The sequence below is a fragment of the Neolamprologus brichardi genome, chromosome 6, assembly GCF_056152115.1.
Source record: "Neolamprologus brichardi isolate AB-2024 chromosome 6, ASM5615211v1, whole genome shotgun sequence".
Classification (NCBI taxonomy): domain Eukaryota; kingdom Metazoa; phylum Chordata; class Actinopteri; order Cichliformes; family Cichlidae; genus Neolamprologus; species Neolamprologus brichardi.
Window position 1 is genome coordinate 27166225 of NC_142109.1, and position 17311 is coordinate 27183535.

A 17311-nucleotide genomic window follows, 5' to 3' on the forward strand; every position below is an offset into this window, starting at 1 on the left:
AAAATATATTCATCACCTATATATATATATATATATATATATATATATATTTTTTTTTTTTTTAAATATAGGTAATGAAAATGATACACTATTCTCTGGTGGTAGTTGTGAATGAATACCTTTCAGCAAGCAGTTAAAGAATTTAACTTGCAGCTTCGAAAGCTGTGAAAACGACGACATGCATGTCTCATAAACCTACATTTTACTCACAGTAAACCATATTAAATGATTACACCGAGACATTTTATTATTGCCTGGAAATATTAGCTCATTTTGGACATTTTGAACAAAAAACTGGGAGGGTCAAGAAAAGGTTGGAGACTGAAGAGGCAGTTTTACAGAAGTAAAGATGAGTATTGGTTCATCAATTTGTGTTTATAAATTGTGAAACAATTTCCTTAATGTAACATTGTGAAGACTTTTAATATCTTTCTTTCAGTATTTAATCATCTGCAATACATGATGTCATCAAATTCTCAGATATAGATTCTCAGAATCTGGAGAAATCTCTGTGCGCTAAGGACAAGACCATAAATCACTGTTGGATACCTGTGATCTTCACTCCCTCGGTTAAAAATGTAGTAAAAACAGGGATGATTCTGTCATGGTAATCACTGCATGGTCTCAGCAGCACTTTCATCATCTGTGAAGACAGTTTGACGTGCCATCCACAAATACAGGGTAAAGCTTTAATTGTGAAAAGAAGAAGCAACATGTGAATCTGATTCAGAAAGCCGCAGTCTCTCGCGGCCAAAGCTCATTTTAAATGGACTGAGGCAAAGTGGAAGATGAGGCAAATTGGTCATATGCATCAAAATTTGAAATCCATCTCTAAATTTATGGGGGGGGCATTAATGTCTGTAAGATTGGTCATTCATACATCTAGATGAAAGGTGCTGAAAGGCATTTGCAGGTTTTAGAGCAACATATGCTCACATCTAGATGACATCTTTTTCAGGAAAAGCCGTTTATATTTTAGCAAGACCGCTAAACCACATACTGCCTCTGTTACAACAATATGGGTTTGTATTAGAAGAGTCTGTGTTCTGAACTGGCCTACCTGCAGACCATAACATTCACCACCTGGAAACATTTGATCTGTTTTCTATGCACTGTTGTGAATAAAATGTGGATGGGGGGAACGCAATACATTGCAATAAAACTTTTTGTCACTTGATTATGCATTTCATTAACCCACTGAATCAACATTTTAGCCCATAATAACCTGATTCTCTTTATCTGTTCTATATGTGTTTCTCCCAGATGTGTCAAACCGTCTGTATCTCTTTGGTTCAGACATTGTTCTGAGGCTTTCAGGCATCATGACTCACACACTCACAACACAAATTTCAGAATGGAGCCCAATATTCTTTTTCTTTTTTTTCCTTTTTTTTTTTTTTTTTGGGAGAAAACCGCATACAGAACATTACTGTGATTATCAAGATTAAAAGAAGTTTGAGAGTTCACATTTCAATCACTATTTTTACATGATGTTGTTGGAAGGGTGTTATTAATGCTTTTATCAATGGACATGAAAAGCAGTGTTTTACTTTGCTTGTTACAAATGAGCGCACAGGAAAATAAACCCCTGCAAGGTTAGGATCACCTGAATGTAAAACCTGAGTCATCTGTTAGCTGCAGCTCAATAAACTCAAAAGCAGTGCCCATGGAAACACATATTTCCGGCATGAGAAGTGAAAAGCGTTCTCCGAGTGCACACATAAAGAACCCAGAGATAAATCTTTGCAAGGTTGCTTTCTTATTGGCATCAACCTAGCAAAATATGTCATGTATCGCTTCTTTTAAAAAAACACCTCAGTAGCTTTGGAATCTGTGACTCAAAGCCTGTTGTTTGAAGGGAGACGTCTTCAGCTTCAAAATATAAAAAATGAAGAACAACCATGCAAGTGAAAGCTAAATAGTTGAGTTCATAGAAGCCCTTGAGTGGTAGGCTTATATTAGGAATAATTTATAGGGTATGATGTAGGATGAGGAAAGTGTATGCCAACTGGAAACCTTTAAGCTGGTTGTTTGGGATGTGTGGGATTCAGATTGTGGACTGCTGGCAATCACGAATCCAGTATTACACACAGAGAGACTCACAGGAAGCAAAAACAAGCGTGGGTGAGGAAAAAGAGTTGCCATCTAATAGATTTCTGAACATAGATTATGAAACAGTCATACAATAATCAAATAGTCAAGGTACTGACTCAGCCTCCTCCTACTTTGTCCATACTCAGAAAGAAAAAAAGAACACACTATAATATTAAAAATATTTTATTTCAAAAACATTTCAAGTACATGTAAACCCACAATAAGGCATTATTATTATTTTTAAATAAATATTGGTGCTTTATGAACTGTGTTATTCGCTCTGTGTTTCTTCTCATAGTTTGTGTGTCTCTCACTGAATATAACATTTCTCCAGTCCTTTGCCGGGCTTCCTTGTCGTATGTGGTCCAATAACCTGACGAAGGTCAGTGGTAAAACTCGGTCGCCGGGCCAGTGGGTACAGTGTGCCGCAGGGAACATCTCTATCAGAGACCTGCTTCCCCCTCCCCGCTACACGGCCGCTCCGCATTGCCTGATATGAGCGGAGAGAGACTTTGCGGTGTTGCGACGGGCCAGTTTCGGTCGGAAGCCCACCTCGCTTTGCCAAAGTCTCGAATACTTGTTCGAGATTAGTGCTCTCCTTTGCAGACGTTTCAAAATAGGCGCAGTCATCCCCGAGGGCTTGGAGAATCTCTGCCTTAGTTATTTCTCTCTCGGATTCCTGGAGATCCACCTTGTTGGCGCAGACCACCAGAGGAACCTGTGGCTGTGCGCAATGCTCTGGCACAGTGGATCTGATGAGCTTGGATTTAGCAGCCAGAATTTCCTTTCGCAGTGCGCACACCTCTTCGAAAGAGCTCCGATCATCTAAACTGAATACTAGAAGAAAAATGTCCCCTATAGAAGAAAAACAAAACACAAGTTTTTTTTTAAGACAGAGTTTTACACATTGCGCATACAGTTTCACATCCAAAATCTTTATTCTTATTCAACAAACACATACAGACATTTTTTAATTGTTTATTTTTAGCAGAACAGAGATTATAACCGAGAAAATACGTACCAGTGAGGATAGACAGTCGCCGCTTGGCTGGGAAGTCCCGTTCCCGGGATGCATCCAGGATGTCAATTTGGTAGCTCTCCCCGCGGATGCGAAACAGTTTCCTTAGGAAATCCTCGGAGGTGGGCTTGTACTCCTCCACAAATCCGTCTATCATGTATCTTCTTAGGATTGAGGTCTTTCCGACCCGTGGAGCACCAAGAACTACGATGCGCTTAGAGTTCTGTGGCTTGGTTAAGTAAAGAGGATCTTGTGGGTGCCCCTGACTAATCTGGCGATGCCGGGTTTGACCATGGAGAACCAGAGCTGCCAGCTGATCAAGTGGGGATCTCTTGCAAGGGTGGCTGTTGTTGGCAGCGGACATTTGCCTTACTGCTGCTCCTGAAAGCGTCTTTTTTTCCTGTTTCCATTGGGAGGTAGCGACTTTAAGTATGCCCAAGCCCGCTTTGATTCCAGACGAATTCAAGTGCTGCGATGCGTTTTTGTAAGCCAGTAAAACTTTTGATGAACCAGCGCACTGCCCTTCCATATTACCACGAAACTGAGGGTTTTCTCTTGTAGAGCGTTTGATCTGGTGGGAAACTGTGACGGGGGTGGGTGATGTGGCGGTAGAGATGCTACCCATTTCCATCTTTTTAGGATGGTTCCGGACGCTGACTCCGCGCTGTTGCAGCTAGATAGAATCAACGATCTGCCGTTTTATGGAGCTGCTCAAGCGTGTGTTTGGTTGGGCGGCTGATGTCACTTGTCTTTATATAGATATCACAGCCCCGTGGTTTGATGACGTCATGCTGATTGACAGGAACGCTCGTTGTGTTCTCCAAGAGAACTCCTTGTTTAGAAAGAAGAAGATGAAATAGGATGTGCAACCAAGCAGAGAAAACTCGACCTACTTAATGCATTAGTCTTTTCTACATGATATGGGAGACTACCAAAGAGAAAGAAACGAAAAGAAAAGAAAAGAAAAGAAGAGTTAATTAGCAGCTAATTTGTGTTGTTTGCTGCTAATAGAGCAGTGCAGTGATTTGATTTTAATTAATTACATTTTTAATTAAATCAATTAATATTTTAATTAATCAAAACACAAAATATAGTTAAATAAAATAAGGAATGGGGATACAATAAAAGGTGTAGAGGAAATTAAAAACAATACGTAGGTTAAACATTAAAAAAAAATCTGAATAGATCAGTAAATAATATAGCAAGATAAAGGGAAAAAAACTTTTATTCCCTCCACTAATATTAAATATAACTCTAATAGTTTGCTTTCTCGTGTCTGTGTAGCGACGCGTTGCGCAACGTAAGTTAGGGCGTCTGTTGCCATGGTTACTGTACACCAAACTGGAGCTTTAGCTTTGCTAATGCTGCATTGCCTCTCTAGCGCTACTGTATAAAAGGGAAAATGCGCTGCGGTAAGTTACCGAAGAAAGAGTTAAGAACTTGAAGTTATTCGGGTGACCTACAACCCCTCTGTATCAGTATTCACCTCTGTCTGCTTCTTCCTCTTTTCTATTATGTCAAGCTAAATTTGTGTCGCTGTTTGACTTCTCCACCTGTCAGTGCTTTCACTGGTGATTGTGGATAGTTTATCATATGTATGTAGCTACATGTACCTTTCTGTACTGTGGCGGAGGAAATACGTAGACTTTTTACTTTTGTAAAAATAATACAGATAAACAAAGTCAAGGAAATAGTTTACTGTTCTTCTCGCACATGTCTCTCCTGCATTCCTGTGCAGTTCTGTAAAATCAAAAAAACCTAGCTTCGACACATAGAGAGCAGATCCAAACTAAACTAGGATTACAATTAAGTACACATAAATAATTCTCAACTTCGGTCTGTTAACTTTTTTCGACCTGTTTTTTCCCCTTTTGTTGGTAAGGTTGTGATTTACCAGTGAGATTTCAGCCAGGATAAACATAAACCATAGTATTTCTTTATTATGTCTTATATTTGTGTACTTGATTTTAATCGGATCTAGACTATTGAGAGCTCAAGATATGCATTTGAAATACAAAGGAGCAATATAAAGTCATGTAAAGCTTTAAATTAGAGAGATAAAAACACAAAATCTCAGTCAGAATATGTGTCAGCATCAGTAACTTTTGGTTTCCAAACATGTGTAAAAGCACTGCAGCAGATTCTTTCCTCAAAGGACAAGGCCATCTTTTGGTTCTCATCAAAAGCCATTTGAAAACTGTATTGAACCTGTGATCAGAAGAATTGAAAAAAAGGAAGAAAACACTTACAAAAGCCAGAAACTAATTATTGTTGTGGCCATGGAAACTATAATAAGGAACTGTTGGATAAGGACAAATTAGCAGTGTTGCATAACCATGTCAGTGTTCCAAGGCACTCTTTGTATCAGCATGTGTACATGTGAGCATTGGACTTTATGTACAGTGAAATACAATCTGTTTTTACATTTTAAAGCCTTCAATTGTGGAATCACAATAAAACATGGCACATTTTAATTTGCCTGTTAAATTAGCCAGAAAACACAGTGTCATAACAACTCGTTTTTAATTTCCTCTTCTCAGGGACCAAGAAGCTGCAACGGGGCTCTTACCATGTATCCACAGAAGCTCAATAAAGTAAATTTACTTCATCAATATAGACGGTATTAACAGCTCATTAGCGAAACTTTTGTTTTAATCTAAATTCTCCTTGATGCCACTTAAATGTTTAACTTGGTATATTATGACTACAGCTTTGTATGCTGAAGATACCAAAGAGCCATCAGAAACAAGAGCTTATGGCACATGTAAGTAAAACATCAGCAGATGATGAAGTGAGAGCTAGGAAGCAAGAGAATTTGGATTCTGACTGCCAGCTTCTCGACTTCAGAGGTCAGTTGTTTTCTTTTGCTCTCATGGACAAATAGATTATTATGTTGGATATTAGATGAAACTAAATATATCCTGTTTGTGATATGCAACTTTTCTTTTTTTGTCCCTGTCCTTTCCACTCAGGATCAATGGGGGTTCGGTTTGATGAGCATGGGATGATTCTTCCACACACCATCCTGGGTAGCTTAGAGGATTACAGAAGTTATCTAGAGGCTAAAGGGGAGACAGAGGTATTTTTTAAATGTTCCAGTTTCTGTAGATGAACAAATACAACTGTAATTCTTTGACTTCACTGTGTTACTAACCTTTCCCATTGCCAACCAGTTGGTGAAGCGAATACCAAATTCCCTAGGAAATCCTCTATGTGAGGCCAAAGAAAGGAGTCCCTCGGATGCTGTAGAAACAGAAACTCTTTCAAGCCAAAGAAACATCCAGGGTAATGCCTTACAGAATTGGGACAAACATGTGAGACATCGGAGACAACAGCAGGACGTCTTATCAGGTGAGCTGATTAGAGACTACAACAGCCTGCACCGAAAAGAGATAAACTGTGCATCATTATTAGAGCCTTTACCCACAAATCTCTCATTAGAAGCAAATGCAAATTTCCTAAGTCTGCATTAATGTCTTGTCTCTCTTTCAATGGTGTCAAGATTTGCTCCATAGGCCAGTCGAAAAACTCCTGATGAATCAAGCCAACCATTATAGAGAAACTCAGGAGCAGAGGGAATTTCTAAACCGAGTCATGCCACTCATCCACTCAGGATATGTATGACACATATTTGCTTTTGCCGGTCTACTCTGTCTTTAGTCATCCATCAGATTGTTGGGTTTGTTTTTTTTTGTTTTGTTTTTTTTGGTAGTTCTCCAGTGACTAAAATCTCTAAAGCTGTTCTTTAACTTCTCTAGGGTTATCGTGTGGGCAGTGAGTTTTGGAGTCTCCCACAGCGTTATGGAGATGAAATGAGCGGTATTACAGCCACTCTGACTCAGACCGAGTGGGGCAGACAAAAACCTATCACACAGATGGGACAACCACAGAGGATATGCCAGGAATCAGGTAATCACAGACACCTATGCTATATTCCAATTTTTACCCCTAAGCCCCTGTTTTGATGCAGTTTTTCTCATTGTTTATTCGCATGAAATTGCATTTTCCCAAGTCAAAAAAGGATTTATGAAAGGACAGTTTTCTTGTAATAATTACGATTGGGATAAGAGAAAGAAAGCCCTCACATCATAAAATGTTTGTTAAGTGGTTGCATACAAACAAACAAAACAAGCATGTAAATGCAGAATGATCGTTCAGTTGGGAGAGCAGGAAACTCCTACACATGAGCAAATTCAGTCTGTAAAACTGAAATTCATTTTTTTGTTCCAGGAATCATTTGTGCTGAGACTCTACGGCCAGCTTCACGAACTTGGAGCCAGAGCACGTACCTGCAGCATCAGCGCCAGCTAATTAAGGAGGTTTTACAGGACATGGACATAAACAAACCAGTAATGAAAAATATCAATTAAATCTTTTAACCAATAAGACAAAACACTCCATAGGATAGGGTGGAAGAGGACTTCCCCAGCTATGGGGGAAAAGCTGTTCCTCGCTCATTTAGTGTATGTTCTGATGATCCTGTATCTTTTACCTGATGGGAGGAGGACAATCTGTGTCCAGGGTGCACTGAGTCTTTGATAATGTTGCTAACAGTGCAGCAGTGCTGTCTCTGCAGTGCAGCTGCTGTACCACACTGCGACACAGTAGTGCAGAGTGCTCTCTTTTGTGTACCTGTAGAAATTCACTAATATATGAGGTGGGAGTTCAGCTTTTTAAGCTTTCTCGATAAGAAAAGCCTATGCTGAGCTTTCTTTGCTAGAAGGGAGGTGTTAATGGTCCCCACCAAATCCTTTGTGATGTTGTGACCCAGGCATTTGATGTCACTGAACCTTTCTACCCCCTCACCATTTACATAGTGTGGGGAGAAGTCATTTTCCTGGTTCTCCTGAAGGCAGCAACTATCTCATTCACTTTAGGTGGATTTAGGACTAGTTACTCTACAAACACAACCCGCCTGGTTGTTGAACTCTTTTCTCTATAAATATTTCCTCAAAATTCCAGTAGTCTTAATTAGATATACCACATTTCCACATTAAAATGTTTTATGACAAATCACTCTGTCATCATCTTATAGCTTTCTTTATTAAATCAAACAGCTCCTTTATGATAGTAGCATAGTGTATAGTATATGTAGTATATAGGATCTTGTGCAGCACCCTTAGTTGCCTCCAACATATTTTCCAGTATAATATTGTGCACCAATACCGATGTTGTAGAACCCACTCCTGAAAACCTCTGATTATATCTAAAATCTAAACCACAATCCAAGTCACAGTAAACACTGTGCAAGAAAAAGCTGAAAAGTTGGACTTGGACAGTAATATCACTATGCGCTGTGTAGGAAACTAATTTGATATGCATAGTACAGTTTATCATTGCATTTAGTTTTTTGTTTTTTTGTAAGAAAGCTTCATTATTGGACAACTCTATCCTCAGAAAAGCTGCTCACTCCCTCAGGACACTCTGTCTCAAGCTACAGGTGCTGCTAGCTCATCATAATCAGTCTCTATCTTCACAAACAGCTTGTGATCATCCAGCATTGGGCACACTGTCCTTGTTTTCTGAACAAGGAACAAACTGCAGTATGTGAACGAGGCTGACAAGCACATGTACTCATACATCCACTCAAATCCACATAAGCCTGCAGCTTCGAGGGCATAAGCACACCTACACGCAAAAACTGTTCTCGTATTGCAAATATACAGTGAAACATTTTATATAAGTACATATTCAGTGCACTCGTGTAATAAGATTAATTAAGCTGGGTGGCCCTTCCATAAACCCTAACAGTTGTTGACATATATGCAAACACAGAAAAGGTACGATTATGAAATCTGAAGCGTGTCCTGTCATAGGGTAGAACTATTGAGACCTGTGAACTAACAGAACCCAAGAAAAGGGACTGAACATGCCTTACCTCTCTCTCTGCATTATAATTACTTCATCAGTGCAGGCTGGAGGTTCTGGGGTAAACACCTAAATAAAAATGTGCTTCTCTTCACAGCCAGTTCCCATTTAATCTTATTAGCTTAAAGTAGCAGGTGCTGAATATTGGAAGGTTTATTCAAATGACATCTTTTTAATTATTTATTTATTTATTGGTGGTCTCAGCTGGTACATTCCCCCTATGTTTTATTGTCCTCCCCCATCTTTCGCACGCACACCAATTGTGCAACGATAAAATTAGAGAAAATGGTTGCACTGTGTTCTGTCAGGCTGGTGGCTAATGTGATGCTCAGGTGATTTAGGGTCTGGAGTACCTTGTGGCAAACAGAAACTGCTTGTTCTGAAAGCATGAAAAAAAAATCGAGATGTGGGTAAGAGAGTGAAAGAAACGCCAAGCCTATGGAAAAAAATTAACCAGGATGAAAACAATACATTAGCAATTTTTGTTTGTCCTCTGCCCTTTCTGTGTGGGTCAGAAAGTAGCAGACCAATAGCAAAATAATTATATATCCTTCAGTATGGTCAATGACAACGGACATTGTGCTCCACAAAACCTGATATTCTAAAGCTGAAGGGTTTGTCACCACCTGACTGTCACCTTTCTGCCTGACAGGACATAATTGGCCATATCTGTTGGAGTGAAACGAACTTAGGGTGTCAGTAACAAGAACCAGAACGTTAGTTATCGTACATAATTAACCCCTACCTTCCAAAGTACCACTCTGTTGTCTATCTGTCTATTACAGGACATCAGTGAACTGGTAGTGATTGGCTCTGGCAAACCATCCTACAGTCCTTCATTAGAGAACGAAGAAGAAGAGATGGAGAGCAAGCAGAACCTGTAAGAAATAACTGCTTTTTGCTGCTTGATGATTAATTAAATGTTTTCCATACGTTTTCCATACCATGCCAGATTTTTCTACTGTTAATATCAAAATTAGGCAAAATGCTATCCCTATGTGCAGAGCACTAAGAGTTCATTGTGTCTAAAATGTAATTGAGTCACTGTTAAATGAAGTGTTAAGCCTTGATGTAAATAATGGAACCACTTCATTATTAGAACCTTCATTAGAACCATGGTTGGTTCTTGGATAGTTGATATCAGCCTGGGTATTGTTATTGTCACAGTGTTGCAGAAAAGCAATTATACAGTATTGTAACATGACTCATTTGTCCAGAGTGTGTTGAAGTTACATAACATGTATTAAAAACACACATTGTGTAATTGGCTTTTCAATACTGTATGTTGTCAGATTTGTTTTGCTGCAAAGCTACATTTCATGATTGAGAAGAAGAGTATGAGTGTGGCTTCTTAGGGAATGGCCCCTATAGTTTACACGGGGAACGACTCAAGGACTGAGAGTATATCCTTTCATAAGCTGCCCACTGAAGGTCAGGGCTGTGTCGGTGAAGGTGCATCACATTATTTGAAGTTATTAAGAAACCCAACTCAGTTGGTGTCAGCCAGACTACATTTACACCGAACAGTTGTCAGTAATATGTAATTATGTTGTATATTGTTTTCAGTTTTTGGTTGTGATGCAATTTCCTGTTTGCTAGCTGGACAAAAAAGAAAAGGTCATGTTGTTTAGATCCTTGGCTGTAAATACACAGCTCTCCACTCACTAGAACCTAGGACCAGGTGACATATCGTGCACAGATATGCACAAAAATGAAGTAAAGTGTTTATGAAATAAGAATCTGTTGTGAGAGTATGCATAGCTAATACATACATCAGACTATGTATCCACACAGTTTTTAGTCAGTCTTCATAATGTGAAGTGAGGTGACTATTAAGGCAAGACAGAACTGAACATAAAACAGTGTTTCACAAAGGTTGTATTTTGTATCATCTCTATTTTATATTTACGAGTTCACAAATATTAAGAAGTAAATTGTATAATTAAAAAAAAACTGCCCTCTAAATAATTTAGTGTACTACATTTTATGAGGCCTTTATGATTGATCAGTATTTTCTAATTATGTAATTATTGCTGCATTAAATAGCTCCCCCATACCTCCTTTCATTATGTGAACAGAAGAGCTTTTTTTGCGTCTCGCTTCTGATCCAACCATTCTTTTCTTTTTTTAATCTCTGCCAGCGTCTTTTACAAAATTACAGTGTTTATAACATCTGCTACACTTCCTATTTTGTCAAAGTGTAATTCTTTTTTGCTCTGTCTAAAAATAATTTTACAGTATAGCCAAACAATGTAAGGAGGAAATATCTTCACCTTTTAATGGCTAATGGTGGGACTGAATATCAAGTGTATATGCACATAATGCTGGTCTGGAATTAAGCTGTCCTCAAACAAAATATTTTTTAGCAATAACTGACTTACATTAAATGTAGTCTTAGTTATTCTGCTTTGTGATTGTCTTATACAGTGATCCACTGGCACAGCATGAAGATGTTCACTTAGATGTGCCTACCTTGAGATTCTGTGGTCAGGTTGCTACCTGGACTGGAAACTCTCTCTCAAAGCAGGTACAGAATAAATTCCTTACCTTAGAGAGAGCGAGAGAGAGGAACAGGTGCCTATTCAGTTTTTTCTGAAAAGTCTGTATATTATATTGATAAATTCAACAGAATAAGCCACTTTTCTTGCTTCTCCAAATACTGATAGGATGGAAACAGTTTATGTAGAGTACTTGCATTAAGGGTCTTGTAGTCCTCCCTATACAGTTAGACTTTAATGAGAAAAACAGCAGTTTTGTTGACAATTGTCCCTTAATAACCACTTTTTTATATGGGTTGTTACATGAGTTTTGACTTTTAAAAACCATGTTTAATTAATAATGCAGTTTGTATGATAATGCATGGGCTGCAGGCGACTTTGGCACAAATCTGATTGTATCTTCAGCACACAAATAACACATGCACAGGTATATAAAAACACGCAATGTAATGACATATTCTGTTTGATACCTTTGACATTTAACACTTAATTGCTTTTCTTTCTCCAATGCTCACTTATCAGGGAGAAGTAGGAATTAGTGCTACAATATTCTTTGAAGCCCTGACTGGAGAAATAGTCACATCCCACCTGGACCTACATAATGAGGGCAGCACTGTCATCTTCTACAGCTGGCAGCAGCTTCCCAAGCCATACAATTTTCCTAATCTGGGTTTGCAAACACAGAAAGTGCACTTCTACTTTAATGCCTCCTCTGGTAACCACACAAACATGATCCGAACACCTGCCGCCAACATTTGTACGTCATACACCGCTTGTCTATTGAACCATCACTCAACCGAGCTTTCTGTTTTCTCTGTTGCTTTCTGTTCCCTGTAGGTGTCATTCTTCCAGGTGAGACCCAGCGAGTGGAGTTTCTATTTAAGTCAGAGAAGCCAGTCATCAAAACAGAAATTTGGCAGCTCAGCACACATCCTGTGCTGCTGCAAGGAGCCTCCATGCAAGTTGTCTTAAGGGGAATATCTCTGTACCAAGACAGAACTGCAGATGAGAGGCTTTTCATAGAGGTAGTTTTACTATTCAGCTGAGTCCACGAAAGTGAGATAAAAACACAAATAAAGAGATAGCACTGGTATTTCTCTTAACACAAATAATCTTTCCTCTTTTTTCTGTGTTTGTTTGTGGACAAACAGACAAAACTGGAAAAGGTAGTTCAGGAAAAGATCTGCCGGTCGATTGTCTATGAGGTGCTCTACCAGGTCCACAGTCCAGAAAGACCAAGCTCACCTGCAGAGCTCTACATCACTACAGAGCAACTGTTTCTGAGCAGAAACCCAAAGGTGGAACATATGCGCAGAAAGAAGCTATATTTTTAGTGTATCTCAGTTAAACTTTTTTTAATTATAATTTTTTTTAGTTCAAATCAATATTAGGACCTCAGCATAGGCCATAGAGAGTAGATGACTTTGACATTTTTAACTCTTTCCTTTTTTTGATACATAGTGGGAAAAACATTGCTCATTGTGCAGCAGGGTGGCCCAGTTTCATGTAGCACTAATGCATGACACATTTTTCTTTTAGAGTGTTTTTGTTCGTATTGTTCAGTCTCAATCTTAGTCACGCCACCTGATTCAGTGTGAGCTGACCCGCTAATGTGTTCTTCTATTTGAAAATTCACTGTGTGTGCAACAGTATGATTAGCTTGTTATGACTTCCCCTCCTCATCCTATATTCTGTCTTTGTCCCTATTCATTCAGCACCAAGTAATTGCATTATTTATGGCAGGTCATTAACTAATAATATATCATAACCACTAATATATAGAACCATCCACTGTTGCCTCTGTACTATGCAATATGGTTTGTCTTCCCCGAGCACTACAATAGAAACCAAGCTTTAACTGGGCTAATTAGGAGGCTGATTAGACTTTCCAGTAAATATAGAGCATGATGGCCTCCTAAAATAATTCTCAATGGACATGGGACATTATGTTTAATAACAGACAGTAAGCTGTAAGCAGTCATTTGGATAAAAATGTTTACTTTTAAAGATTATTCTAATTTGAAATATTAGAAGACTTTTCTCATTAAGTCATGTCAGTTATTACCAGATGGTGATTGTTCTTCTTAGGGCCTTTCACATGGCCATGTTTTATATTGATCTCTTTCCTTTGCCATAAGAATAAATAAAAATGATGACATCCATCATTTTTAAGGGTGACTGTTGATGGTGATAACCTTCAGGTTTTGTGGCAGTAATTTCTTTTGTGTGCACAGGCGCATACACCTCACATAAACTGCTTCAGACTGGTGAACACGTTCTATGATTTTAGTTGCAGTACCGGGATGTGCCAGTGGAGGGCCTGAAGGCACTGTGGCAAAAACTGGATCAAGGAAGCACCTGGGACTACTCTGTTGATACTCTCCGACAGGTATACACATTATCTAGTAGTGACATGAAACCTGACACTACAATGAAAAGCAGTAAATTTAGTCTTTTTATAATACATATAGGTGAGATTTCATATGGTGTTGATGATAAAAGACATCATATTAGTGTGTTTGTTTTTCTTACCACATATTTAAGACTGTGTTGTCTCTACCTGATGAAGAGTCATCCCAGGGCTCCCTCACAAGAGAAGAAGGCCTGGCCCAACTCAACTCTCTGTATTTGCAGCTTTCTGAACCTTCTGGACTGAATCATCCCCTAACAGCTGGCACCTTAGGGTGAATTCATTAACTTCTGAGTAGTAATCTAGGAGTAGTTTCTTAATGTGTTTCTCTGTTGTACACATACCAATGTTCTATACTCTGCCTCTGTGCAACAACCCTTCAGCTTATGTTGGTGTGTGGTGCCCCCTGCAGGCGGCAGCTGTGGAGAAAACTGCTGGACAGAATGACTGCTGAGGCCATGTGGCTGCAGAACCTGCTGGGCCTTCCAGAGAAAGAAGCATGGACTGATAAAGAGGATAAACTTATAATCACTGATGCTGGGGAAATACAAGTACTTTGGCAGGACCACAGACATGTATATGTATATATTTATTTTTGTTTTGCATACTAGTGTGCCATTAAGCATAGATTTCACTAACTTTTATATCAAGAGTGATATAAAGGTCAGTGAAGCTGCTATTGAGGAAACTAATGGAGCGAGATCCAAATTTAAAAAAAGACAAGATGCCAACAACTAACAAAAAAGTAGAGGTGAGAAAAAATTGTATTTCAGCAGGAGAATGCAAAAGTGAGAGGTATTGTGCAGGAGTGTGTGTGTGTGTGTGTGTGTGTGTGTGTGTGTGTGTGTGTGTGTGTGTGTGTGTGTGTGTGTGTGTGTGTGTGTGGCTGAACCTTTATTCAAAGGTTTTTGTTTGTGATCATGAATAAAGTGTCATTTTGTAAGATATGACACATTACTTGAGCTGATACACACATGAGTCACCTTCACCACTTCAGACAAGCTGTCAGCTCTTCATTCATTCATCAGTCATGCAACAGATGCCTGTTTTGTTGTTACTACTGACTGCTTGTTGTCAGTAATACAGACACCTGCAGTTTTCTGTTCTATAGGGTAATTTCCTAAAAATACTTTTTATATGTGTCATAGTATGTGTGTTTGGTTTACAGTGCTTTATTTTAAGTAAGGAAAACATTTTAACCATTTCTATAGTTGCCTGCTGGAAGCATCTTTATGGTACATTCATTTTGTCTCCATCCACATTCTGTCTTACCACTAAAAAACTAGTAATACAGAATGTGAAATGGCTCTATTTAGTGTTTTGCTTCCTAGAGAGATTATTATAATGGATAAGCAAAACATGGTACTGGCCATTCGTGCTTTGGCAAATTGGTTAATATATTCAGCAAAAATTTTATTCAGTACTAATTCTAATGCATTTGATAGTTTTTTTTTGTTGTTGTTGTTGTTTTTGCATCTATCCACAATGCATCCTACCTCATTATAACCAGTCCTATTCACAAATTATGAGCTTGAGTGATGAAGTATTAGATTAGAAGCACGGCTTTGTCTGTGTGACTACATATTTTGCTGAGTGATTTTCTGCTCTGTATGACGGTTGAGTCATAGGTAAGGTGCAGCGTATTACTCGCAGGGTACCATGGTAACAGAACACTGTGTGAAAATGTGCACCTGCTCACCAACTGTGTGCCCAGGGTGTGAGTCCAAGCCATCTGTGGCAGCTATACATTAACTCAAAAAGGACAGGGCATCCAGTGTACAACATGACATGAAATCGTTCTTGTCAGTCGTTCTGAACTGGACAAGCCGTTTCAACTCATTGCATGGCCTCATTTCCACAGGTCTGCAAAACAGAATGCAGTGACTCTCGAGCCGTTTAAATCCTCTGTTAAAAGTACTTCAAAGACAACATGTCAGATTCTGAAATTCAGCAATTTGACTTAAACATATATATATGAAAATGTACTGTCTTTTATTATGTCACTTTTTAATATATATGTACAATTCATAAAAGTAGGACGTGGCTGTTTTTACTGCAGCATTCAGAAACAAAATAGATAAGTCACTGTGTTTGTCAAGTGTTTTCCCATTGTTGCTTCTTGTTTCATCCAGACTCTTCTACTGTCTGGTTTTGCCTTGCAGCACTTTCCCTGACAAAGACTCCTGTATAAAATATGCATTTTCGGTTCAGCATAAGTGGAGCCTGCATGAACATCCCAATATATAGTGGATTGTATTTTTTAATCGTGTGCCACATGTATGTTTGTGGATGTAGAAACGGGATGAAGAGTATTCACTGGCAATAGTTTGATGTCCCCAAACCCATGCAGAGATTTTCACGATAGAATTGTATTTGCTTTTAACACAGTGCTTCCTTGAAGAACACGCCCATGCAGTGCTGGTTTTAAGCCTTGTGCCTTGCGTGTAAAGAATTATTTTGATAGCTGCCTAGATATATTATGATGCTTAGATAGGAAAATTCCTCGTAAGTTTATGTCCAGAAACATTACAGAAACAATTTTTAAATTCTTAAATTATTTGCTAACAATATTATTTCTCTGTAAGCAATACTGATATCTTTCGCTTATTAATTTTAACTCTATCTTTCCGCAGGACAAGAAGGGGGAAAGAGAAAAGGAAACAGGAAAAGGGCATCAGGGAAAAACAACAAAGATAAAGGGAACCTTGGAAAACCAAGAAAATGAGTCAGAGAGCATCCTTCAACCGCCTCCTAAACAAACAAATGTAGTGAAGATGATGCCTGTTTACACGAGGCTTCTGCACAGCAAGGCATGTAATTTAATTGACTTCAAATACTCCACACTGATGTTTAAATTCAGTACTTGACAAGAGTTTCCATAGTTTGAGAAAATTACCATGATGACCTCATCATATATCTGGAACACTTTGGGAGTTTTAGACGGCATTAGAAACTGCCTGTGTTTCTTAATAGTGGGGATTTCGATAGGTAGAGTCTGCTGAAAAGACTAAACTGTTGTGTGATTAGAAATTGTGTGAGTCTGCATTTTTAAGCACTCTTGAGTCATACCCAGGAAATGTAGTTAGGTTAGAATTTATGCCATTGCTTTAATCTGTTTGGTCTTCCTCATACCAAATATGTGTCTCTACCTATCTGACAGGTTTATGCTCTGATGGAGGATCTAGTGGACAACCTGTGTGACCTGATGGATGAGCTTAATATGGAAGATGTGAAAGACACACATTATTAATAAGAAGTGAGAGGGGAGTCACAGCATTCTGGAGAATATTTGCAAACATATATAATAAAACCTGTTATAGAGGATGTATGCTATATTTTGTTGTGGAATTAATACACTTTATTCCTCTGACACAGTGAATTTGAAGTATTTTATGTATGTATTGTATGTATTTACCTGCCTCA

At 38.6% G+C, this 17311-nt stretch overlaps 2 protein-coding genes across 5 annotated transcripts; one reads left to right on the top strand and one right to left on the bottom strand.

Annotated features, from left to right (window-relative positions):
- Nucleotides 1-2324: 2324 nt before the first annotated feature.
- On the bottom strand, nucleotides 2325-3824 carry rasd2b (RASD family member 2b). The gene is made up of 2 exons (XM_006790757.2): nucleotides 3116-3824; nucleotides 2325-2949 (listed from the first exon to the last, which is right to left on the bottom strand). The coding sequence occupies exons 1-2, from the start codon at nucleotides 3741-3743 to the stop codon at nucleotides 2405-2407; spliced, it is 1173 nt and encodes a 390-aa protein (XP_006790820.2). The 5' UTR covers nucleotides 3744-3824; the 3' UTR covers nucleotides 2325-2404.
- Nucleotides 3825-4426: 602 nt separating this feature from the next.
- mycbpap (mycbp associated protein) lies at nucleotides 4427-17258 on the top strand. Of its 4 annotated transcripts, none has more exons than XM_087841946.1 (18): nucleotides 4427-4524; nucleotides 5653-5706; nucleotides 5823-5961; nucleotides 6085-6191; nucleotides 6286-6463; nucleotides 6615-6730; nucleotides 6871-7021; nucleotides 7343-7461; nucleotides 9766-9860; nucleotides 11408-11507; nucleotides 12001-12193; nucleotides 12316-12503; nucleotides 12630-12776; nucleotides 13769-13867; nucleotides 14023-14162; nucleotides 14301-14469; nucleotides 16522-16698; nucleotides 17049-17258. In XM_087841946.1, the coding sequence occupies exons 2-18, from the start codon at nucleotides 5683-5685 to the stop codon at nucleotides 17136-17138; spliced, it is 2232 nt and encodes a 743-aa protein (XP_087698072.1). In that variant the 5' UTR covers nucleotides 4427-4524; nucleotides 5653-5682; the 3' UTR covers nucleotides 17139-17258. The 4 variants fall into 4 exon arrangements, with proteins under 4 accessions (XP_087698072.1, XP_087698073.1, XP_006790818.2 ...); XM_087841947.1 differs by having other exon boundaries at nucleotides 14301-14463; XM_006790755.3 differs by having other exon boundaries at nucleotides 14301-14439.
- The last annotated feature ends 53 nt before the right edge of the window (nucleotides 17259-17311 follow it).

Bases quoted from the DNA above. Each gene is read 5' to 3' on its own strand.
- rasd2b (XM_006790757.2), bottom strand. From the start codon at position 3,743: ATGGAAATGGGTAGCATCTCTACCGCCACATCACCCACCCCCGTCACA. The intron at 2,950-3,115 runs GTACGTATTTTC...TTTCTTCTATAG, and splicing joins GCGACTGTCTATCCTCACTG to GGGACATTTTTCTTCTAGTA.
- mycbpap (XM_087841946.1), top strand. From the start codon at position 5,683: ATGTATCCACAGAAGCTCAATAAA. The intron at 5,962-6,084 runs GTCAGTTGTTTT...CTTTCCACTCAG, and splicing joins CCAGCTTCTCGACTTCAGAG to GATCAATGGGGGTTCGGTTT. The intron at 12,777-13,768 runs GTGGAACATATG...CTATGATTTTAG, and splicing joins TTCTGAGCAGAAACCCAAAG to TTGCAGTACCGGGATGTGCC.